Raw genomic sequence first — 25,944 nt, 5'->3', positions numbered from 1 at the left:
AAGCAAGATATCTGGGTGAAAGTCACCAAAACGGGAGCCACTGTCTTTTTATAACCTAATTTTGGGAGTGACATCCATTACTAATGCCAAATTCTGTTCCTTAGAAGTGAGTCACTAAATCCAGCCCATACTCAGAGGGAGGAGATTACAGAAGGGCATGCATACCAGGAGGTGGGATCAATGTGGACCATCTTAAAGGCTGCTTATCACACGGTCCTTTGAAGTTTAAAACTTTTTGTGGTTGTTGCAGAATTCTTTCCTGAAAGGGAAGCTTATGGAGGCAACCCAAAATATAAAATAGATAAATGGAGAGCTGTTCTGTCCAGAGCAGGGGTTCTAGGGACCTAGAGCTTACCTGCTAGCATCCCTCCACTTCAGCTTTTCTGAACAGATTGAATATTAGTATCTTTACCATCTAATGTCAGTCAAGAACATGAATATGTACTATTTTTCTCATACTTTCCTTTTAGAATTTGTCAGCAGTTGCAGTTCTAAAATTCTAGCTTATAAATAAAAATCAGGTATTGGAACATGGAAAATGATTTGTGTAAATGTTTCTGGCAACTTTAACGGTCTGAGGAGCTTTCTTTACTAGTAAATCTAATGGAATGGCTGATTTTGTAATATTAGCAGATATAATTTATATATTGGTAGGATAATGATAGTGATTTACTTAGTAACTACTGTCTAGAATGTTTTCTTAACTATTTCCAAATTATATGTATTTTTGTATAAGTGGTATTTGCACTTCTTTTAATATTAATGTGTTTTTGTATCTCTTTCATGCTGCACATCATGATTCCTGATCAATACCATAAATTACTTATTTTCTTTATCTTGCAATATAAAGAATATAGTCTCAAAATTATAGTACAGTCATCCCTTGGTATCTATGGGGGATTGGTTCTGGGACCCTCTTGGTTACCAAAATCTGAAGATGCTCAAGTCCCTTACTAAAATGGTGTAGGAGTTGCACATAAACCTGCATACATCCTCCCATATACTTTAAATCATCTCTGGGTTACTTATAATTCCTAATACAATGTAAATGCTATGTAAATAGTTGTTAGCATGTTCTGCTTTTTGGAACTTTGTGGAATTTTTTTTCCGAATATTTTTGATGTATGGTTGGTTGAATCTGTGGATGCAGAACCCCTGGATACAGAGAGCCAGCTGTACCAAAATTAATACAAACACTAAATCTCTAAACTTAGAATTTTTTTAATAGTTCTTTAAAGATATATAAAATCATTTGAAAATAATTCCCTTTCTGGGTGGTTATGTTACAATTTGATATATGGTTAGATTCCAGGCATGGTTTTTAAATGCATTACTTATATTTTTATTAACTTAATCCTCACAATTGTTCTGTGAAGTAGGTTCTGCTGTTACCCCTATTTTACAGGTAAATACAGTTTTTTTCCATCTTGATTTTAGGTTAATTTATGTTAACAAGAAAATAGTACTGTTTTTGTTTGTTTCTTTATGGGTTCATGTAGAGCTAAGTAGTGGATAAGGCTGAAGGAAAGGAAACTTTAAGAAGCGGATTATCTGATGAGCTGTTTAAGGAGCAGAAAAGGATGACAGTTTCTGTAAATAACATTGTTTAGTAAGTAAGTGTGTAATTCACCTTTGACCTCATTTTGGTTAACTGAGGTACACACATCCCCCCCATATTTATGAACCATCAATAATGTCACTGAAATACGTGTGAATATATGTATGATGTTGAATTTTATTACACTGCTAAAGGATTTCAAGTCCAGGATTTACCACGAACAACTTTCCACAGCTATAATACCTTACATTAGAATTTTAAATCTTAATTGAAAGTTAGAAAATAATGTACTTGGAATCACAAAACCAGTTGTAATTTAAGTTGCTTCCGGCCAAAATGTAATGTCTAAACTAATGGGTAGTAGTGGAAGTGAAAGTTAGCTAACTCTTTTTTTTTTTTTTTTAAACTTTGGGTTTTTATTTATTTATTTATTTATTTGTTTGTTTATGGCTGTGTTGGGTCTTCGTTTCTGTGCGAGGGCTTTCTCCAGTTGCGGCAAGTGGGGGCCACTCTTCATCGTGGTGCGCGGGCCTCTCACTGTCGCGGCCTCTCTTGTTGCGGAGCACAGGCTCCAGACGCGCAGGCTCAGTAATTGTGGCTCACGGGCCTAGTTGCTCCGCGGCATGTGGGATCCTCCCAGACCAGGGCTCGAACCCGTGCCCCCTGCATTGGCAGGCAGATTCTCAACCACTGCGCCACCAGGGAAGCCCTCTTTTTTTTTTGAACAGTTTTTTCAAAAGTTCAAATTGATTTTATGCAGTAGGTTCTCATTAGTGAAACACTTGATTAGGTTCTTGATTACTAAGGAGTACCTTTTTGTGGATGGGCGTTACAATTATTAGAGCTTACAGAGGATACTTTTGAATAGAGTATCCTAATTTCTGGAATGTCTTTTCTCAGCTGTTCTGATAAAATCCATCTTAGTTGAGCTTATGCTATGATAACAACAACAGACAGCTTTGAATTCTGGTCTCTTAAGTGAACCTTTTGTTTACCTTAAGATATTTTCAAGATATTTTGATTCTCAAATTATTTTTAAAAATGCATTTGATTTTATTTTCAATTCATAAGATCTGAGTCTAAATGGAGACTGCATGTGTTGCTATAAATTAAAATTGGAAATTATCATTTAGTTCTTAATGACAACTTTTATACTAGCTTATACCGTAAGGATAAAATATTTGGATTATTGCTCCTGTATCTGTTGCATCAATCCAAACACGTAGGACCTTCATGCCATGTACTTGCTTACTTTTCAGGGAATAGATGTTAACTAGGAATCTAGTTAACTAGATGGCCCTTTTGGCATTTATCTCTGTATTACAGTTAGAAATTGAGGTCTGTGTAGTGCCCCTGTTTGCCTGAATGGGTCATTTAAAAGGTAATGCATTAAGCAGCTCATGCAGCTCAATATCAAAAAAAACAAACAACCCAATCCAGAAATAGGAAGAAGACCTAAATAGACATTTCTCCAAAGAAGATATACAGATTGCCAACAAACACATGAAAGAATGCTCAACATCATTAATCATTAGAGAAATGCAAATCAAAACTACAATGAGATATCATCTCACACCGGTCAGAATGGCCATCATCAAAAAATCTAGAAACAATAAATGCCGGAGAGGGTGTGGAGAAAAGGGAACACTCTTGCACTGTTGGTGGGAATGTAAATTGATACAGCCACTATGGAGAACAGTATGGAGGTTCCTTAAAAAACTACAAATAGAACTACCATACGACCCAGCAATCCCACTACTGGGCATATACCCTGAGAAAACCATAGGTCAAAAAGAGTCATGTACCAAAATGTTCATTGCAGCTCTATTTACAATAGCCAGGACATGGAAGCAACCTAAGTGTCCATTGACAGATGAATGGATAAAGAAGATGTGGCACATATATACAATGGAATATTACTCAGCCATAAAAAGAAACAAAATTGAGTTATTTGTAGTGAGGTGGATGGACCTAGAGTCTGTCATACAGAGTGGAGTAAGTCAGAAAGAGAAAAACAAATACCGTATGCTAACACATATATATGGAATCTAAAATAAAAAAGGTTCTGAAGAACCTAGGGGCAGGACAGGAGTAAAGACGCAGACATAGAGAATGGACTTGAGGACACGGGGAGGGGGAAGGGTAAGCTGGGTTGAAGTGAGAGAGTGGCATTGACATATATACACTACCAAATGTAAAATAGATAGCTAATGGGAAGCAGCTGCATAGCACAGGGAAATCAGCTGGGTGCTTTGTGACCACCTAGAGGGGTGGGATAGGGAGGGTGAGAAGGAGACGCAAGAGGGAGGGGATATGGGGATATATGTATACGTATAGCTGGTTCACTTTGTTATACAGCAGCAACTAACACAACAATGTAAAGCAATTATACTCCAAAAAAGATGTTAAAAAAAAGTAAAAAAAATAAAAACAAAGGATCCTGACTCATCCAAAAAAAAAAGCTAATACATTAATTACTATTATTTTTTAAAACTCAGATTTATATAAAAATGGATATAATCTATCCAAGACAATTTGTATCTTTAAATGGGAATCTAGGAAAAATCGGTTGACATGGTGCTGTCAACCTTTACTAAATACAAATATTACCTTATAACAAGACTGAAACTTAAGATTTTCATTAGAATTACATTTTCAGTTTGTTTTTGTTGAGTAATGATTTTATACACCATTTTATCCTGTTTACTCTTAAAACAAAGGAAAAGCTATACATTATCTTTAATCTTTTGTATAGAACGAAGAACCATGAAACCATATGTTTCTTGAAGGTAAGGAATAATTATTAAATAGGAGCATAATGGTAGCAGGGAAGACTATAACTGAAACATATCTGTATCTTCAGTAAGACCTAGTGTTTGAAGTCATCACTGCTCTAGCACATTAAAATGAACATGTACCTGATTAATATGTATTGAGTTAAAGGTAAAGGCAGTCTTCATGTGAACCTGAAATAAAGTTCTGTTGAGGAGACTTTTCTTCTGTTAGAAATAGATTTTTGTTTTTCAATGACAGGTCCAATTTAAAAAGTATAACATGGGGGGTGGGTGGGAAGGGGGAGCTGGGAGGAGGTGAGAGAGTAGCATTGACATATATACACTACCAAATGTAAAATAGATAGCTGGTGGGAAGCAGCTGCATAGCACAGGGAGATCAGCTCGGTGCTTTGTGACCACCTAGAGAGGAGGGATAGGGAGGGTGGGAGGGAGATGCAAGAGGGAGGGGATATGGGGATATATGTATACATATAGCTGATTCACTTTGTTATACAGCAGAAATTAACACAACATTGTAAAGCAACTACAGTAAAGATGTAAAAAAAAGAAATAAATGAAATGGAAAATAAGTAAAATAAAATAATTTATTGCTATAAAAATAAAAAATATAACAGTTAATCAAAAATATTACTGTACTACTTTGTACAAGTATTTACATTAAAATCAGCATCATTGTTTATCAGTGGCCTGGCATACTTTTTTTTTTTTTTTTTTTGGACATACTTATATATGTGTATGTGGTTGGTTTGTTGTAGGTGACAAATGGTTATTTTAAAGACTTATTGAGTGATGAATGGGAATTGCATTGATGCTTTTTATCTGAAGTCTTACAGATTGTTAATCCACTGTGGTGGCCTCTACACCAAAATTCAAGCAATGTTAGTGACAATGGCTAGTTAAGAAATGGTAGATTTTGATCAACTAATTATCCTTTACTAATATTAAAAAATGATGGTGGTGTTTTAGTGAGATAGAATAGTCTGATAGCTCATTTTTTATATATTAAAATATAGCTGTTGTTACAGTGGAGATTTTAAAATGAAACCATTCAAATCATTTTCTTTTCCTTGTGTTTCTGATAATGCCAGAAGTTTCTGTTGACCTCATAGTTAGCACATTGTTTCTGTATTTACTTTGGTGCATTCATATATAATAATCTGATGAATTTACAACTCTGTCCCCTGTAGTTCTACATGTATTAATAATCTCAAATAAATTTAAATAATTTTCTTATTCTGATAGAGAAGAAAAAGCTGGATCACTTACCAGTAACTGGAGTTCTCCTATTGGGTAATCTCCACAGATCCACATTCTTTGAAGTTATTGTGAATGCCTCGAGGACCAAGGGACCGTTGAAATTTCCAATTTCAGGAAGGTAAGCGAGCACACTGAAGCATGTCTCTAGCATCTCCCAAATCCCCTCCCCCCAACTTTCTTACATATGCGTCTGTACTGCATGCCCCCTCAGTTCCAGTGGATGCCCATCAGGAAGATTCTCATGCTGGACAGAAGGGCAAGAGAGGTGGATCTGTGAGGGAAAAGACCCAATAGGATAACTCAAGTTGCTGGTAAGTAATCTAGTTTTCACAGACTTAAGATTTTTTTCCCACATTTCTTCTCTTTAGGAGTTCATTTAATTACAAAGAGAGGAAGTTGTTTGGGATAGCTTCTTTTTGTAAGTTTGATGTGGATTATAGAATTTATTGTATGGATGATAAGTACCTAGTTCTTAACGGGTATATGAATAAATGTGACATTAATTTTAAAGTATACATTTACATAATAGCTGTTTATAAAAATTAAATATTTATTACCTTTTGATAAATAGTGTAATAGTTCTAAAGCAGTGTGAGGAAGCTATATGTTGAATTATTTTAATGCCTTTATTTGTGATGTTTGTTTTATTGGAGTAGATACTTGTACTGTAAAATTTCTGCTTATGTCAAATTCGGCCAAATTCTTTTGGCATAGTACTGAACAGCAAGCATAGTTTTACTTCTTACTGACCTAGTTTTCAATGTACCTTTTAATTTCGTTGAAGGTATATTTGGAAATAATTCAGGGTATGTTGCAATTATACTTACCACTTCATTGTTCATAATGGATTGGCTTATTGATGTGAAGGGATGACATAGTTGGTTCACTATGAGCTCTGTGATTCCTCATGTACCAACCCGATTTATTTATGTAAATGTTAGAATTGGACAGAGTTCCTTGCTTCCCATTTCTCTCTCACTCATTCTGCATTGTTACCAGGTTACCATTTTTAAAAGACCACTTATAGCACATAAAGACCTGTAGTGGTGCTGTGCTCTTGCTGTTTTATAAAATTTCATCCATTTGCTGGGCACTTAGGGCCTCCCATAATCTAATCCCATCCTATTTATCCAGCCTTAATTTCTTCAATTTGAAACTTTTGTTTTGGTCTTACCAGGATACTTCTCATATTTATGGTTTGGCTTGTGCTTTTCCATTTTCTTGAAATGACCCTCTTTTCATTCTTCTTCTCTGTACTTTAAGGTTGAGGTCAGGTCCTACCCCTTAAATAAATCCTTTTATGCTGGCATCTCTGTTATTTCTGCTTCTTCAGTGGAAAAATGAGATTGTTATGAGGATTGAATTAACTAATTCTTGGAATGTACTTAGAACAGTGCTTAGTGGCACATAGTAACTTCTCTTATTAGCTGTTATTTGATTGTAGTTTGATCTTAAATATTTCTGTGATTGTAGGTATAATTCTTATCTGTATGACACAGTTTAGCTTTAAATATTAGCTTCAAGTTGTATTGATTGTTATTTCTTCTGATGTAAAACTCTTAAGCTGACTTGTGTGGTCTTTGAGAGCAAGGATAGGATTTTATTGTGTTTTATCTTACTTCCTAACATTAGTGACTGAGATTAAATCGTGCCCATTGAAAAATCAGTTTTCATGTAGAATCACAAATATACTTGCCAGTTCTTTCATTTATAAAACGGGTTCATTTGGCTAATCAATCCTGTTTGTACTGTATATTTTTCTTAAGAACAACAACTTTTTTCCTTCAAAGCTGGTATAGTGAAATTATAATTGTTTAATACACTTTATTAAACTTCCATTGCACATTAGAAAAGAATGTATAGCTTTGAGAGTGTTAATTCGATTGTATTCACTTTAAGACTCTGTGTAGTAGTATACTTGATTTTTGAGGTTGGAATATCTTAGAAGATTATTGCTTGATTTTTTCAGAAATGCTTGGATTTAAGATACCTGTCTGATGAAGCAGTAAATGAAATCTGATTTCAAGGTCACTGAAGGAAGGAAATGCTTTTTGACAGATTGAGTGTCACTTCTAAATAATCACCAGAGAACCACTTCAGGTCCAATTAGACAAGCCAAAATGAAGAACAGTTAGTCAGATGATTTAAGTGTTTGATTTGAATCTGCCGACTCTTCAGTCTCCTGGTTTTTTTAGTGTGATATGGTATGAGAATGCCCTTGTTCTTTAGAGATGCATGCTGAAATATTTAGAAGTGAAATATCATGATGAGTTCAGAAGAAAAATGTGTGGGTATCTGGATGTGGTGATATGTGTATGTAAAGAGAGAGAAAAGGAGAGAGAGAGCAGATCTGGAAAATTTTAACAATTTTAAATCTAGGTGAAGGGTACAGTGGTATACATTGTACTTTCAACTTTTCTGTGGCTCTGATATTTTTCAAAGAAAAGTTGGGGAGAAAGTATTTTATAAAGAACTTTATTGTGCTTCAGTTTCTCTAATTCTAAAATGGCAATAATAGGACTTATTCTTTCCATGCCTTGATGCAGGTAGGCACAGTGGGATAACATTCGGTAGAACAGCAGTCAAGAGAGCTCTTAAGAAGTATTTTTTTTTTGACATTAAAGAAGAATTTTATAATGGAGAACTTTTCAAAGAACATTTCACCTAAAAGTATATTAGATTAAAGTGTATCTATTCCTTTTTTATTATTCAGAGCATATTCCATTATAATTGAATAAGAGCAATCAGGAAAAAAATATATGTAGATATATAAATTAACCAATTGAAATCTTGAAAATGAAAAATATATCTAGTTATAAAATAATCATTGGGAGACTTCCCTGGTGGTGCAGTGGTTAAGAATCTGCCTGCCAATGCAGGGCACACAGGTTCGATCCCTGGTCTGGGAAGATCCCACATGCCACGGAGCAACTAAACCCGTGCGCTGCAACTACTGAAGCCCGCGCGCCTAGAGCCCGTGCTCCGCAGCAAGAGAAGCCACCACAGCAAGAAGCCCATGCACCGCAACGAAGAGTAGTCCATGCTCGTCGCAACTAGAGAAAGCCCACATGCAGCAACAAAGACCCAATGCAGCCAAACATAAATAAATAAATTTTAAAAAATCATTGGGCAAAATAGAAGATTAGACATAGCTAAAGAGAGAAGTTGTTAATTTCAAGATAAAACTGGTTAACTCTTCCAGGACTAGAGTACAGGGAGATAAAGAGATGAAAAATAGAAAAGAAAAACTAAGACACCTTAGGAATAGATTGAAAAGCTCCAACGTATGTCTAATTAGAGTTCCAGAAGAGAGAATACAGAGAATTGTAGAGAAGCAATATTGAAGAAAAGATGACTAAGAATTTTGAAGGATTAAAAAAAATAGTGGAAATTATGAAATAATTAGAACTGAATCACAACAAAAGCATTGTATCAAAACTTGAGGGATATAAGAAAAGTGGTGCTTAGGGGTAAACGTATAACCTTAAATGCATGTATTAGGTTGAAAGAAAATAAGTGACCCGGATATACAGCTCAAAAAACTAAAAAAAGTAAAAAGTAAAACCAAAGAAAGAAGGAAAGAGGAAATGAAAATAAAAGTAGAATTTGATGAAATAGAAAGTAATCAACAATAGAAATAGTAGCAATGTTCATTCAAATTGAAGCTGGTTCTTTTCAGTTGATTAAGTTCTGGAAGTACTCACCAAGAAGCAGGTGACACAAATAATAAAGTTATTAAATGGGATATAATTACAAATAGTAATTGTAATTTTTAAAACCATAAGAAATTACTATTAATTTATGTGTATATAAAATTTAAAAACCTGGTGAAATGGTCTGTTTTCTAGGGAAAAAATCATTCAAAAATTGTACAAGAAAAAGAAAATCCATAGAAACTAAAAACCACTAAGACATTGAAGCTATAGTAAATTTCCCCAAGAAGTTTTTTTAAATATCAACTTAATTGAGCTATAGTTCATAAACCATACCACCTACCCATTTAAAATGTACAATTTAATGGTTTTTAATATTTTTACAGAATTGTTCAGTCATTACCACAGTCAATTTTAGAATATTTTCATCACCTCAGAAAGAAACCATGTACCTATTAGCAGTCAGTCCCAATTCTCCACAAACCCTCAAGCCTTAGACAACCACTAATCTACTCTCTGTTTCTATAGATTTGCCAGTTCTACGCATTTCACACAATGGAATCATTCAGTATATGGCCTTTTGTGGTTTACTTCTTTCATTTAGCATAATATTTTTAAGGTCCAGCCATGTTATAGCATGTATCAATATACTTCATTCCTTTTTATAACCAAATAGTATTTCATTGTGTGGATATACCACATCAGTTGATGGATATTTGGATTTTTTTCCTGTTATGAATAGTCCTGGTACCAACATTTGTGTGAAAGATTTTGTGTGAACATGTGTTTTCATTTCTCTTGGGTGTATACCTAGGAGTAGAATTGCTGGGTTATGTGGTAACTCTGTTTAACCTTTTGGGGGGCTACCAGACTGTTTTCCAGAGCAGCTGTACCGTTTTTTTTCCCCACCAGCAATATATGAAGGTTCTAGTTTTTCTACACCCTCACCAACATTTTCATTATCTCTCTTTTTTTTTTATTTAAAGAATCATCCTGCACACCTCACTGTTTTTTTTGTTTGTTTGTTTTTTTAATTAATTTATTTTTGGCTGTGTTGGGTCTTCGTTTCTGTGCAAGGGCTTTCTCTAGTTGTGGCAAGCGGGGGCCACTCTTCATCGCGGTGCGCGGGCCTCTCACTATCGCGGCCTCTCTTGTTGCGGAGCACAGGCTCCAGACGCGCAGGCTCAGTAGTTGTGGCTTACGGGCCCAGTCGCTCCGCGGCATGTGGGATCTTCCCAGACCAGGGCTCGAACCCGTGTCCCCTGCATTGGCAGGCAGATTCCCAACCACTGCGCCACCAGGGAAGCCCTATCTCTCTTTTTGATTAAAGCCATCCTAAAATTGGTGTGAAGTAGTATCAGAAGGAGTAGTTTTAATTGTGATTTTATAATCATAATTTCACATATACTTATGGGGAACAGGTAATCCCAATTTTATACAAACTGACCCAGATAATAGAAAAAGAGAGAGAGCTGCCCTGTTGTTTATCAGACAAATTTAGCCTTGAAACATAAACTGAAAAGAATATACAAGGGAAAATATATTACATTCAATCTCATTTATGAACAGAGATAAAAATTTTATTATTTTATTATTTTATTTTTTCTTGAAAAATTTTAAGATAAGAATGTAAGGATAGTTCAATATTTGAAAATTATATCAGTGTAATTTATACAGTAAGATTTAGGGAAAAAAATCTTGAAAGATTTGGTAAAAGTATATGATAAAACTCAGCACTCATTAATGTTTTTTAAAAAGGTAACCCTCAAACCATGAAGAGAAATGAACTTTTTTCTTCCAGTAAAGGCTGTCTTTCAAACAGCAAGTGTCATGCTTAATGGCGAAACCTTAGAAACATTCCCTTTAACATCAGGAATAAGACAAATATATCTCTACTAATAAGAAAAAAATAGAAATAAAATACAAAAGGATTGGAAAGGAAGAAAAATGAGATGAACATATCCCTAGAAAAAATTTTTTAGAAAATCAACAGACTGTACTGATAAGAGAATTCAATGTTACTGGATACAAGCTCAACATTCAAATTGACGACAACCAGTTAGAAAATGAAAAATACCTCTTTTACAGCAAATTCTATAAAGTACCCAAGGTTTTATTGAAGGACATAAAATTAGACATGAATAAAAGGATATACTATAATTATTAGTGGGAAGTATAAATATTGCTAAAAAATTAACTTCTCTGTGATTTATATGTAATTTCAGACAAAAATCTCAGTAGGATTTTTTTTTCTTTTTTGGTGGAAAATGACCTTCATATACAAAAGTAAAGGCACATGAATAACCAAGACAGCTCTGAAAGAAGAAAAAGAACAAGGAAGAGGGAGTTGCGCTGTTGGATATCTAGACTAATCTTAAAATTATGATATTTAGAATAGAATCCTACATAGCATGAAAAAAAATAAACTGCTACACACAACATGAGGTGAATCTTCTAGACTAAATGTTGAGCAAAAGAAGTGAGACACAAAAGAGTTCATATTGTATGATTTCATTTCTAGGAAGCTCAAAAACAGAACTAATCTGTGGTGATCGAGATCAGAATAGTGGTTATCTTGGAAGCACGGTACTGACTGAGAAGGGGTATGAGGAGCATTCTGGAGCATGAGAAATGTTAATATCTTGGTCTGAGTTGGATCACACAGGGGTATACATATTTAAAAATCAGGCTGTACATAGTACTTGAGTACTTGTATACTTTATATAAATTATACCTCAAAGAAAAGTAAAGCTTTATGGTATTTAAAGTAGTATAGTCTTAATACAGGAAAAGACAGATTAATATAACAATAGAGAGTTCAGAAATGGATCCATATATATTTGAGAAGTTGGTAGGTGCTAGAGATGGCATTTTCTATCAGCAGGGAAAGAAAATGTGGACTGTTGAATTGGTTTTTCTATATGGGGGAAAACTAGATTTCTACTTAAGACCATATGCAGAAATAAATTCCAGTTAAATTTAACACTAAACATGAGAAACTGTTTTTAAAAAAGAGGAAAGTATAGAAGAATATGTATCTTTAGGATATGTAAGGCCTTCTTTAACAAGTCAAGAAAAAAAGAATGAACCTTCAAGGATAAAAAACCATCAAGGATTTGACTACCTCAAAAAGAAAAACTTAGGTTTACTGTAAGGCATCATAAACCAAACTAAAACATAATGTCACATCTGGGAGATATGTATAATGTCTGTAATGTCCAGTGGATTTGTGTCCAGAATATGTAAAGATCAAAAGAGGTACTATAGGTGATACAAATAAAATGAACAATGGATAGTAAGGCAATTTACAGCAGAGGAAACTGGAAATTGGACTGAGAAGATGCTTAGCCTCATTTGTAGGGAAATGTAGTTAAAAGCTTATGAACCATCGATTTTCACTCATTAGATTGCAAAGCTCAGGATCAGATAAGTGTTACACAATTTAAAATGTGCATACCTAGTATCCAGCAATTACTGTTCAAGGTATTAGTCTAGAGAAACTTGCACATTTGCCCAGGGAGATTTATGCAGGGATATTCATTTGGAAAAAAATCTAAATGTCTACAATAAGAGGCATGGATAAATAAAATAAGATATAAAATAGTTACTTAATGAAGAATTATCTAGGTCTATGATTAGGTTATTGTCCGTGATTTTTTTAAATTTAAGAAACAGATTCTACTGTCTATGCCCAGGAATTGTTCTAAGCATTTTATAAACATTAAGTATTTTAGTCCTCATGAGAACTTAGAAATAGGTACTGTCATTATTTCCGTTTTATAGATGGGAATACTGAAGCATAGAGGGGTCAATAACCCTACCTACTCTCATAGGTAGTAAATAGCAGAGCTGGGATTCAAAGCTAGGATTGAACCTCAGGGGCCTGGCTCCAGAGTCCACTATGCCATGCCACCTTTTGATGTTTATAAATATGGAGAGACCTCATAAATGCAAGGAAAAGGTATTGCAGAATGATGCATACAATATGATCTCATTTACACCAAACTCATGGTAGTTGTTACCTCTGGATGGGGTTGGGAGGTGAGGGAGATCTTAATGTTAGTGGTAAAAAGAAACTAGCTTATGGAACTGCGTGTTTTTCCTTCCTATAAAAGTAATATAAGTGAAGTAATATGTACATTATAGCTTTTAAACATCTGCACTTAATGTATGTATATGCTTATTTTTGTAAAAGGAAACACTGGAAAGATTGACCTTTATTGTTTTAATCTTTATTTATTCTTGGTATTGGTTATATAGAAAAAGAAAAAAGCAGTGGCCCTAGCAAAATGGCTATAATTTAGTCTAGTTCTGGGATAGTGAGCAGCAGATAAGTGCCAGACCCTGGGTTAGGTGCTGGTGATAGGGTGGTTTCATCCTCTCTCTTTAAGGAGTTCAGAGTTGAACAGGGAAAGAGATGAGAAAAATACTTTTAATTCAGTATGTTATGTCCCTGTCTCTTCTTCCCTGTTTATCCATCCCCACCCTTTCCCTTCCATATACAAATAGGAGAAGGGGGAAATGTCTTGAGTTGGGGCAAGAGAAACGGGCAATGAAATATTGATGGCAATCCTACTTCTTATTCTTTTACAAAACTATGAGAGAGTAAATTCTATAATGGTCAGAGATTGTAGCTTGTTCACCATTATATCTCCAAAACTTAGTTTAATACCTTGTGCTTAGTAGACCCCTGGATGTTGAAATGAATGCACTTTGACACTTCACTCTCAAAATCAACTAGCACCTGAGCCCAAAGTTCTCCTTAAGTCATCTAGGGTATCTTCCACTGGTTCCATTTCTTCCACTGATTACCAAAGTCTAAGGCAGTTTGACTGAGAATTATATATGAAGTCTTGAATTGTTTTGTGCCAAAGAATTCTGACTTGAGAAATATTTTAATCTGTAGGAAATATTGGATCTCTAAAATCCAATATAATTTTCTTTGTGCTGAGTCCAATACATTTTTTTAAAATTAGTAGTCTTCTAATATTGGGATAGTTCAATTGTTTTTCTCAGATATTGCATTCTCTGTCTTTGAGTCAGTGCTATCTTGTAAAAGTTTTATGTTCTGTATCTTGTTTGTGAAATTCTTTATTTCCTAAAACAACATTGTTTTTAAGTTTCCAGATGGACCATGGAATGTTTCCAGATGGTATTAGTGTTTATGAGAATTCCACTATCTTTTAAAATCTGTCATGGTATCTCATAAAAAGTAATACAATTATTTCCTTTCACCCTAATGAGAGAGGTGTGTTTTCCTTTATAGCAAATTGAAATTAGGTGAGCTCTTTCCCCAAAGGGTGAATTTGAATATCTGAAAATTGCTAAGAATGGGTAAGCTTGAATAAATCACAGTGAAAGATATTTATCTTACACTGTAAGTTTAATACTAGAATTGTAATTGAGAAAAATCCTAAAACAAAGCTTATTGTTATCCTGGATGGATTTGGCTAAACTACTGGTCAAATTCTGTTCTGTGTGTACATAGTGCTTCTTTCTTACTATGTAACCCTTTTGCCAGAGATAACATGAAGAGAGCCTGGTTAACATTGGGTGGAACAATCCTGCTGGCTCAAGCCCCTCCCCAGGTATTTGATTCAGTCTGTTTTCTGGACAGTCTGGTAAGCTGTCATTGTTCTTCACATTAAAATCATCTTATTCAGGATGTACCCAAGTGGAATTTAGTACTAAAGGAACAAACTATTAAATTCAATGAAAATGTTAAAAATAGTCATATTAACTTAAGGCTTCACATTAAACATGACTAATTTATAACAGCGCTGTTCAATAGAAATATAATGCAAGCCACGAAAGGGAGTTATATATATAATTTTAAAATTTCTTGTGGCTAAATTAAAAAATTAAAATGTAACTCATATCTAAAATATTACCCTTTCAATTTTTAGCAGGATATTTCACAATCTTTTTCATATTAAGTCTTAAAATTCTGGGGTGTATTTTATACTTAGAGCACATCTCAATTTGGATTAGCACATTTCAAGTGCTCAGGACCCACATATGGCTTCCGTATTGTACAGTGCAGACTTGGAGCATCTGAAAAACATTTGGTTTTATATAGTTCTCCGTCTGTTACTTCTCATTAAAGATGCTTTGAGTATTTTTTTTTCTTTTATTGCTTCACCTGTTCATAGGTGCTTAGCTTTACTATTGATCATTGGTAACCTGAAACCCTACTATGCATTCCTAAATTTGACAGACCATTTAGGTCTTTCTGTAATGTTTTCTCATGTCCAGACCTACTTAATTTCTTTAGATAAATTGTAAAGTTTCCTTCCTATAAGCTTTTAATCAGAGTATCAGCTCCTCCTTTCATCAGAATATCAGACTCAGATCTTCTACATGGGCTATAGGAATATCAGACTCAGATCTTCTACATGGGCTATAGGAGGTAGCATTATACAGTTGACCTTTGAACTGCATGGGTCTGCTTGTACGTGGATTTCTTTCAATAGTAAATACTGCAGTACTACACATTCTGCCACTGATTGAATCCATGGATGTGCAGAAACCCTGGATACAAAGGGCCAACTATAAGTTATATTCAGTTTTTTGACTGCATGGGGGTGGTCACCCCTAAGCCCTCTGTTGTTCAAGGGTCGACTGTACATTATTGTCATTGTTATCTCCCTCACCCCAGCGGGGTAACAAACCTCTCCTTTCTTGGTTCAAAGTCACTGCTCTGAAGCAGAAGGTTTCCTTACATGCAGACTTCCTTTTTATGAGGTGAGATTTAGCATCTTACTTTATGGGGATTGAGTATCCATTCTCTAAGATACTAAGGGCTTAGAGATTTTCAAATCAACCCATTTTTTCCCCTAGTTGATACTATTTGAGAATGAACATACTGCAAAATAAAGCCATAACTAAGGTACAAGACACGTGACTTGACATTTTAATAGCTTTTTGGTTTCATCTTTCCTAGATGAGGGACATTTAAGAAGATTATTCTCAGTAAATGAATTTGTAACCTCTAATGGTTATCCATATGTCCCAGTACCAGCAGAACAATCTTCTGTAAGTTATTTCAAAGAGTGCCAGACTTTATTCTTATAACATGAGATTACTTGGGCTCTGAATATATAAATGCTCAGATTCTGGGGTTTCCTGGGCTACCTGTTTTCTTGTCTTAATTTTTGTTTAACTTCCGTACCTGTCTGGAGTTTCCAGTCTTTCTTAACCTACCTCTTTGTTACTCCATCTCCCTTCCAGTAGAATCTCAATCCCATTCTATCTTCTTCCCAACCCTACTGTGTTCATAATACCCATTATGGTCAGTGCATGTCACCCAGCGTAGTGAGTGCAGCATTTGAGTGTTATTTATAGGTGATGTTAAGGTAGTTTTTATGTCTGCCTAAATGTCTTCCTCCATTTTGGACGTCTCCCATAGTGCATATATTTTACTTACTTGTGTATTTTTCTGTTTCTCACACTAAACTGTAAACTAACTAAGGGGTAAAACTGTGTCTGTCTTGTTTTAATCACCTGTTGGTGTAATAGTTTAACTGATACTGGCATTTGGAAGGTCTTGCTATTTACCATATGCATGTTTAAGATGTGGCTGTAAAACAGTGAGTGTTTTCAATAAGTTAGATGTAAACATCTCCCACTTTTTTGCGTGTGAAACATTAGACACTTATTTAGGCAACTCCACTTCGTGTCTTCTAGGTATCTCAATTTTTTTTTTTAATTAATTAATTAATTTATTTTTGGCTGCGTTGGGTCTTCGTTGCTGCGTGCAGGCTTCCTCTGATTGGGGTGAGCGCAGTCTACTCTTCGTTGCTGCGTGCGGGCTTCTCATTGCGGTGGCTTCCCTTGTTGCGGAGCACGGGCTCTAGGTGCGCGGGCTTCAGTAGTTGTGGCACGCTGGCTCAGTAGTTGTGGCTCACGAGCTCTAGAGTGCAGGCTCAGTAGTTGTGGCACACGGCCTTAGTTGCTCTGCGGTATGTGGGGTCTTCCTGGACGAGGGCTCGAACCCTTGTCTCCTGCATTGGCAGGCAGATTCTTAACCACTGCGCCACCAGGGAAGTCCTAGGTGTCTCAATCTTAATGTGCAAAATTGAACTTAGATTTCTCTCCCCAAATTCCTTCTCCTTTCTGATGACACATTCTCTCTCCCCTCACTCTCTCTCTTACCCTTTACTTCCTATTCATCTACAAATCCTGTCTGCTGTACCTCCAAAATATATTTGGAATTCTGCCTCTTCTTGCACACTCTGTTGTTGCCTTCCTAATATAAGCCACCATCATCTCCTGCCTGCCTATTGTAGTAAGTTCCTAACTGGTTTCTGTGATTACTCTCTGCTCCCCTACCATCTGGTCTCTAAATAGCAGCCAGGTAATTTTTTTTAAAGTTTCCAGTGCTCATTTTAATTTGATCCTCACAAACCCCTTTGTAGAATGACTGTTATTATTGTAATTATTTTCTCAAGAAAGCAGTGTCCAGAAAGGTTAAGTGACTTACATAAGAACAGAAGTCATACAGTAGCAGAGCCAGAATTTAATTATAGATCTTCATGTCTCAAAGCCTTGCCTTGTGGACCACAAACTCTAGATGTGATTGACTTGGGAAACTATAAGAAGGACATTACCTTAAAATCTCCCCCAGACTGTTTTGCAAAGGGATATGTCATTCATACCACTTATAGTCACTCTTTTAAAGCAATCAGTTTTTGTTTTTTAAATAGACTATTCTTTAGAGCTGTTTTAGGTTCAGAGCAAAACTGAGTGGAAGGTACAGAGATTTCCCATATATCCCCTGCCTCCACACTTGCATAGCTTCCCCCATTACCAGCATCCCCACCAGAGTGGTACATTTGTTATAATTGATGAACCTATATTGAAACATAATTATCTCCCAAAGTCCATTGTTTACATTAGGATTCACTCTTGGTGTTATACATTCTGTGGGTTTGGACAAATATATTACGGCATGTATTTACTATTATAACATCATGCAGAATAGCTTCACTGCCCTGAAAGTCTTCGATTCTCTGCCTATTCCATCCTTCCCTCCTCCAACCCCTGGCAACCACTGATCTTTTTATTGCCTCTATACTTTCACCTTTTCCAGAAGGTCATATAGTTGGAATCATACAGTATTTGCCTTTTCAGATTGGCTTCTTTCACTTAGTAATACGCATTTAAGATTCCTCCGTGTGTTTTGGTGGCTTGATAACTCATTTCTTTTTAGCACTGAATAGTATTCCATTGTCTGCATGTACCACAGTTTATTTATCCATTCACCTATTGAAGGACATTTTGGTTTCTTCCAAGTTTTGGTAATTATGAATAAAGCTGCTGTAAACATCCATATGTAGGTTTTTGTGTGGACATAAGTTTTCAACTCCTTTGGGTAAATACCAAAGAGCACGCTTGCTAGATTGTATGGCAAGAATATATTCAGTTTTATAAGATGCTACCAAACTGTCTTCTTAACTGACTGTACCTGAGAGTTCCTTTTGCTTCACACCCTCTCCAGCATTGGTGTTGTCAGTGTTCTAGATTTTGACCATTCTAAGTAGGGCAGCCAAGTAATTTTGGTTTTAACTTTAGTCAGATCATGTTATTCTCCTATTCAGAACCTTCACATCCTACTTCATTTCCCATCCTACTTAGAATAAAATTCCAAGTTATCTCCATTGTAGAAAAGGAAGGCTTTGCATGGTCTGGTCCTTGGCCACCTCTTCAGACTGATTTTACCATTTTCTCTCTCACTCATTGCAGTTCAGACATTTTGGTCACCTTAGTGTTCTTTGAACATACCAGCCTTCTGCCTCAGGGCCTTTGCAGTCGGTTTTGCCTTTCCGGGAATGTTTCACATCTAGATACCTGCTTGGCTTCCTCCTGCACTTCACTGAGGACTCTGCTTAAGTGTAACCTCATGAGAGGTGCTTACCTGATCTCCCTGCAGAAAAATAGCACTTCCGTGCTTCTTCCCATACCCTGCTTTATTTTTCTTCTACTCCTACCTTCTACTCATACACACATATAATAATATATATGTGTATGCTTGTTTATAATAATACAGATAAATTTTATATATATATATATATATATATATAGTGTGTGTGTGTGCCTATCTCTAGCAGTTAATATGTGTGCTCATGAGGGGATATTTCTGTATACCTGTAGAGTAGGACCTGGTACATAGATGGTGTTTAGTAAATGTCTGTTGAGTGAATGAATGACTGTACTACATCAAAAAATGCTTTAATGTTACCAATTTAGAATATTATGGTAGGACATAATGAGATACATAAAGAAGACTTAGTTTTATTTTATTTCACAACATGTAAGCTCTGCGAGGCTAGGGATTTTTTTTCTTCCTTGCTATATTCCCATGCCTAGAATGTTTCCTGGCGGTAATAAACATTTGATAAATATTTACTGAATGAATGAGTTTATGTAGCATGTCTTTTTATTAAACAACCAAATTATATATGTAAACGTAATCTTGAATAGGTCTCAAAGTAGACCACATAACTCCAGAACTGGGAGAAGGGTAAGAGGAAGAGTGATAGTACTACCTTGATTAAAATCTTTGGATCCATCTTCATCATTTGCCCACTACTCCAGGTCACCACCGTCTCCTGTCAGGGCTACTCTAATACTGTACCACTTGGTCTCTTCAGTTCCATATGTGTCATGCTTCATTCTCTACGTTTAAAATTTAAAAGTATTTCAGGATACCTCCTGTACCTAAAATAAAGCCAAGATTCTTTCTTTAACTTGGCCCATTTGAAGACCTGATACGGCCTTTCTACCTCTTAATCTCATGTAGTTCTTCCCCCTTGCTCAATATCCTTCAGCCTTTCCTTCAGTTTCTATAGCCCACTGAGTGCTTTGCCACCTTTGTACACTCATTGCTTACTTTCTGCCCAATATTATCTTTCTCCCACTATTTCATTGGAGCACCTCCTTCGTATTATTTAAGTCTGAGCATGTCAGATCATGTGAGCAATCTTCCTTGGAAGCCTTATCTACGCCCACTCCTATTAGAATTGCTAATGGTATTTGGGGTGGGGAAGAACAAAACCGGTTTATAATTGTATGTATGTAGCTAACTTTTTTGTTTACCATTGTGATCTTAACACTGAGTATGGTACTTGGCACATAGTAGGTGCTCAGTAAACATTTGTTTAATATGTGAATAACTGTGTAGCAAAAGGTGGAAGATAAAAAGAATGAGCATGAAAGGAAAAACAGACCCAGAAAACATAGAAACAAGATCATATGTGCTTATTAAAACAATAGAAGCCCATGACATAAGCTCAGCTGTTCAGCAAGACTCAGATTAGATAAAACACAAAACCCAGCTACACACTTGATGTTAGAAACATCTAGAACAGAATTACTAAGGGGGTTGGAGGTAAATGGATAGTCAAAACAAGATACTAGGCAAATAAAAACAAAAAATTAATCATTGGATGGTATTGCTAGACAATGTTGAATTAAAAGCAGTAAACATCAGGTGAAAAAAAAGAGAGGCCCTTTGTAATAATCAAGGATACAGTTACCAATATGAAGAGAACCACAAATCTTTATTTTCCGAAGATGAAGCATTGAAGTGTTTAAAGTGAAATCTATAAATTCAAGGAGGAAGAGAAAGAAATGTAACAGTAATGGGAGACTTTAAGACATCTTTCAGTCCTTGCCACATCAGAGCGATTAAATATGAGATATGGAAACTCTGAATTATATAGTCAATGAATCTGATATAATATATCATACTTTGTTATTGTAAAAAGAATGACACCTTTTTAATTCCCCGTGTGACATCTTCAAAAATAAGTACTAGAAAGAAAACTGGGAGGAAAAAGGTATTATCAACCATACACTCTACAATGAAATTTTAAGTTAATAAAAAAGCAAGAACTAGAAACCAAACCATGAAACCTTCCCAAACCTCAAAACAAAAAAACCTCAAGTAATTGAGTTTAAAAATGTAAAAACATTCTCCTAAAAAATCTGGAAACAGTCTTTAATAAAACCGTAATGTAATTAAAATATGCATCTCAAAACCATAATCAGGAAAGTGCTTCATGGAGATAGATTAGAAATTAAGTGATATTAATATTAGAAACAAGGCAAGGAAATTCTCATCAGTATTATTTAACTTTGTTCTAGATGTGCTAAAAGTTATAGCAATTAGAGAAGCATGATACTGAAGTAATCCCCAAACCCTTCAGATAACATTCAGTGCTTTATTCTGGGCATTTGGTTACTATGTTCAAGAACTATCCACCTTGTTGAATTTTCAGCCATTTTTCAGTAATTTCCACAAACACAGTACTACAGTGTTTTTGGTTAGTTTATTTTAATAGTTTTCCCATTAAAAAAAAAATCTCATAGGGCTTCCCTGGTGGCGCAGTGGTTAAGAATCCTCCTGCCAGCGCAGGGGACACGGGTTCGAGTCCTGGTACGGGAAGATCCCACATGCTGTAGAGCAACTAAGCCCGTGTGCCATAACTACTGAGCCTGCACTCTAGAGCCCGTGAGCCACAACTACTGAGCCCATGCGCTACAACGACTGAGCCCACGTGCCACAACTGCTGAAGCCTGCTTACCTAAAGCCCGTGCTCTGCAACAAGAGAAGCCACCGCGATGAGAAGCCCGCACACTGCAACAAAGAGTAGCCCCCCCTCACTGCAACTAGAGAAAGCCCGCGTGTGCCAGCGAAGACCCAATGCAGCCAAAAATAAATAAATAAATAAATTTATTTTAAAAAATCTCATAGAATTTTGTTTGGAGCTCCAATTAATAAAGTGAAAGCACAGCTGCTTTCATTGCAGAGGGGTTAGGGAGCTCTGTAGTCACCTCTTCCTCATCATCCACATCTCCCCGATTAGCTTCTGGAGTGCTGTATGCAGCTTTAAGAATTACAACCGTATTCTGCTTCATGCAGTTTTTTTGTGTCACAGTTGTTAACAGTGATGTAAAACAATTGTATAGAATATGATCACCAATTTGATAAGATCTTATTCTTGGCAATTTTCAGTTCTTCTTTGATTATGGTAGATATTAAATTAGAAGCAGCTTGGGGCTTGGAGTTGTGACTGAGAAGACTAAGGTTGCCCAAATCAGATACATGAAGTGGTAGCTGATGCCAAGACAGGAGACAAAAGAATCACCAGCTAGAATGAGACAGCATTCTGGAACTGCCATTTCAGATAAGGGCAGATGTCCCAAAACATCTTAATGGCTCCAGAATAACATGCTGCATGAGGTTCTAAAAGGTGATTCTGAGTAAGCAAGACAACACAGCCTTGTGACATGTTGAAAGTACGAGCTGTGGAAAGACAAATCCTGCATGGTGTCACATATATGTGGAATCTAAAAAAGTTGAACTCATAGAAGCAGAGTAGAATGGTTGCTTCCAGGGGCTGGGGGCGGGAGAAATGGGGAAATGTTGGTCAAACGGTACAAAGTTTCAGTTATGCAGGATGAGTACGTTCTGGGGAATCTAATGTACAGCATGGTTACTGTAGTTAGTAATATTGTATACTGGAAATTTGCTAAAAGAGTAAATCTTCAATGTTCTCACTACCACAAAAACAGGTGACATGGGGTGATGGATATGTTAGTTTGTGGTAACCATTTCACAATGTATACTTATATCAAAATATCACGTCCACCTTAATTATATACAGTTTTGTCAGTTGCACCTTAATAAAGCTGGGGAAAAAAATAAAAGTACAGACTTTAGAGTCAGGCAGACCTGGAGTTGAGTATGACTTGGAATATGATCATTACAGATGTCTTAAACATTTTGAGCCTTGGTTTCCTTGTCATATAAAAAGGAATTTGAAATTAAATAAGTTAGTGAATGTAAAGGGCTTAGTATGATCCTTGGCACACATAAGATATCTTTAAAAAATTAATAGCTTTTATATGTTATACTATTTACTAAGGCAGTGAAGCATGTAATAAATTGTAGGAACAAAAGTAAAACAGGTTTGTTTTTTTGAAATGTATATTTTAGTTAGCTGGAAAAATCAATTTTATCTAAATATTTCATCTTCAGTTACTCATAACTAAAGTCTTGCTACATTTAATTCTTTAATTGAAGTGTAATTAACATACAATAAAATGCACAGGTTCTAAATGGTCAATTTGACTACATTTACCTTTGAATATTAATGTGATAGTATCTTTCATTTGCACTGAACTAGTACTAGTGAATTGCTAAATATACTTGATAACTATGATAACTTAGTAAATTCTATGTTAAGAAAGCGCTTTTATAGAAATTTAATGTTATTTTTAAAAACCGAGTTGATTTGTAGTCATCCTTGGTCTATATTAACCTAGTGGCAGTGTTTTTTAGTAAAATTTATTTGCGGCCTTGTCCACCAAAAATTTCTGCACATAGCTTCCATTTATTAGTACATAATGCGTGTTAACTGCTGTAATCCTGTGTAAGATTTTAAGTTTGTCTTCTCAAATTTCTTTTTTATTTATCTCATTTGGCCTAATATACTTCTATTCTTCCTTATACTTTCCTTTTATCAAAAAGCAAAGATCTGAAGTAGTCATTTATGCCTGCTGGTTGATTACTTGTATGTGTTTATAAATTTGTCATTTCAACCATACGTTTGTGTTTTAGCTCTGTGTGCTAAAGTAAGTTTTGGCTAGTGTGAATCAGATGGGGAACTATGGGATGGAACGGAAAATTACAACTATTTCCTCAGCTGGTGTGGAAAGTAAATTTAACTTAAATCTCTTAGGATCATTAGAGATAGAGGATCCTGAACTGGTGTCCTTACTGTCTTTGGAAAGAGAAGCTGGGAGTTCACTTGTGTTTGGCTGAGACATGCTGAGAGTAGAGGACATTTGTCTTTCCTAAATCAGGACTCTGTTCATCACTAGAAATTCCTTCTGTAGTCTTTTCCTACCCTCTTTTACTTTAGGTAAGCCTCTTTTTTTGTTGCATGTTTCTTTATATTTGATGTTATCATTAAACCTTAAATTCCCCTTTTCAGTTATTTTGGAATATATCATTATAATCTATTCATTCTAAGTTAATTTAGTTCACTTCTGTACAACTTAAGTTGATCACTTACTATTTTGTGGTATACTTTAACTGATTAGAGCTAAATCTGTCTTGGCGAACATGTGAATATTTATTTGCATTCAGAATACTGTTTTTATTCTAAGAAATGTGATATTCTGCCCTAAACTTCATATATAGTCATTAATCCAAATTTTGGAGAACTTTACAAAGGATGAATTAAATCTTCTGTTACCAGACAGAAGATAATAACCATTTGTTGATTACTTATGCCTCTGAAAAATTAATATGTAGTATAATCAAAAAGAAACAGACTAGCAGTGATTTGTATTACTGGGCTCAATATTTTAAAAATCTTTGTAATTACAGGATAGGTATCTTTAAAAGAACATTCTTTAAATTAGAATGAGATCTCTGTGATTGTAGGCATCTTGAATTAAATAGAACAAACAATCTAAAGAAAATGACAAAAGCAAATTGTATGGCATTGTATAATATATTAAAACAGACAATTTTGATCACAATTTGTGATTAACATTTTCAAAATTAAATGTAGCTGCTTTTATTATTTAGAAAGTATATGCTACAGTGATATATATATTATATAACCTATTTTTTGTCTTGAACTGATTATTTGTGTATGAATTATCAACAAAATGTGCTTGTACTAGGGTAATTTCCTTGTGATACTTAGAGTGGGTTTGTTTACCTTCCCTGTCTGTCTGTAGCATATACTGTCAGTTGGTACTTATGAAATCTCATCTAATATTAATATTAACCTAAGAAACATAATGAGAATGTAAAATATCTAAGGATCTTATATCTGCTGCAAATGTTATATATTGTATATACTTTTTGTAATATGTAATGTATGTAACATATTTAAACATCAGATAATATATAGATAACTTGTATATATGTATGTGTTAGTACATATACACACATATATACATATGTAAGGCCAAATAGCAAACTTTAAGTACGTCTCTGCTATTGTGGCATCATCATGCCCTTAGGCATCAGTTGTAAACCTTGATGTCATTGTTTACTCCTCCCCTCTGTCTCGACACCCCCAAATCCAAATAGACTTCTGAGTATTTTCCTTACATATGCTCTCTCACATAGCCCATCTAACCCCTAAAGCCCTACTTAAGACACTTACCGCCTCTCTCTCAACTATAATAATGATTTCTTAATGATTTTCCTTGCTTCCAGTCTGACCCTGATGCCCTTGCATTGTCAGCAATGAGGATTCAAAAAAAGATTCAACTTTTAAACTTTTATTTCTATAACATTATGTAAAACTTCAAACATGCTAGAGAGAATAGCATATAGATTGAACTTGTGATAGCTCCTGTTCCTTCAGAATGAAATCCAAACTCCAGACCACTGACTCTATCAATCAGAACTCTCCATAGCCTGGTTCCAACTTTGTCTCTACACGTAAGGCTCACTTTACTTACCAGCTCCTCAGGAAGGCTTCCCTGACACGTTTCTTTTCCACTCTGACTCTCCCAACTGTAGGTGTGCTCTTTTAGTATTTCCTACCCTTCATATTTATTCAACAAATATTTATTGAGAATATACCATGTTCTAGGCCATTACTGAATTCTTCCTGACAGTTTCTCCTACTAAATTGAGGCTCCATGA

General features: G+C 35.3%; 1 protein-coding gene across 4 annotated transcripts in view; it reads left to right on the top strand.

The window, feature by feature from the left end:
• The window catches only part of YAF2 (YY1 associated factor 2), a 65,863-nt gene that overhangs the window by 18,835 nt on the left and 21,084 nt on the right, over positions 1–25,944 (top strand). For 2 of the 4 annotated variants that reach the window (XM_036866999.1, XM_036867001.1), the window contains one exon: positions 5,596–5,728. The exons of 1 other annotated variant lie outside the window; for it this stretch is intronic. In XM_036866999.1, coding sequence (XP_036722894.1) covers positions 5,596–5,728 — 133 coding nt within the window. The remainder of the gene's footprint in view (positions 1–5,595; positions 5,729–25,944) is intronic. One more of the 4 variants, XM_036866998.1, reaches the window with a different exon arrangement.

This window comes from Balaenoptera musculus, chromosome 10 (genome assembly GCF_009873245.2).
Source record: "Balaenoptera musculus isolate JJ_BM4_2016_0621 chromosome 10, mBalMus1.pri.v3, whole genome shotgun sequence".
Lineage (NCBI taxonomy): Eukaryota > Metazoa > Chordata > Mammalia > Artiodactyla > Balaenopteridae > Balaenoptera > Balaenoptera musculus.
Note: the sequence above shows the minus strand (reverse complement) of the source record. Positions and strands in the feature narration are given on the sequence as shown.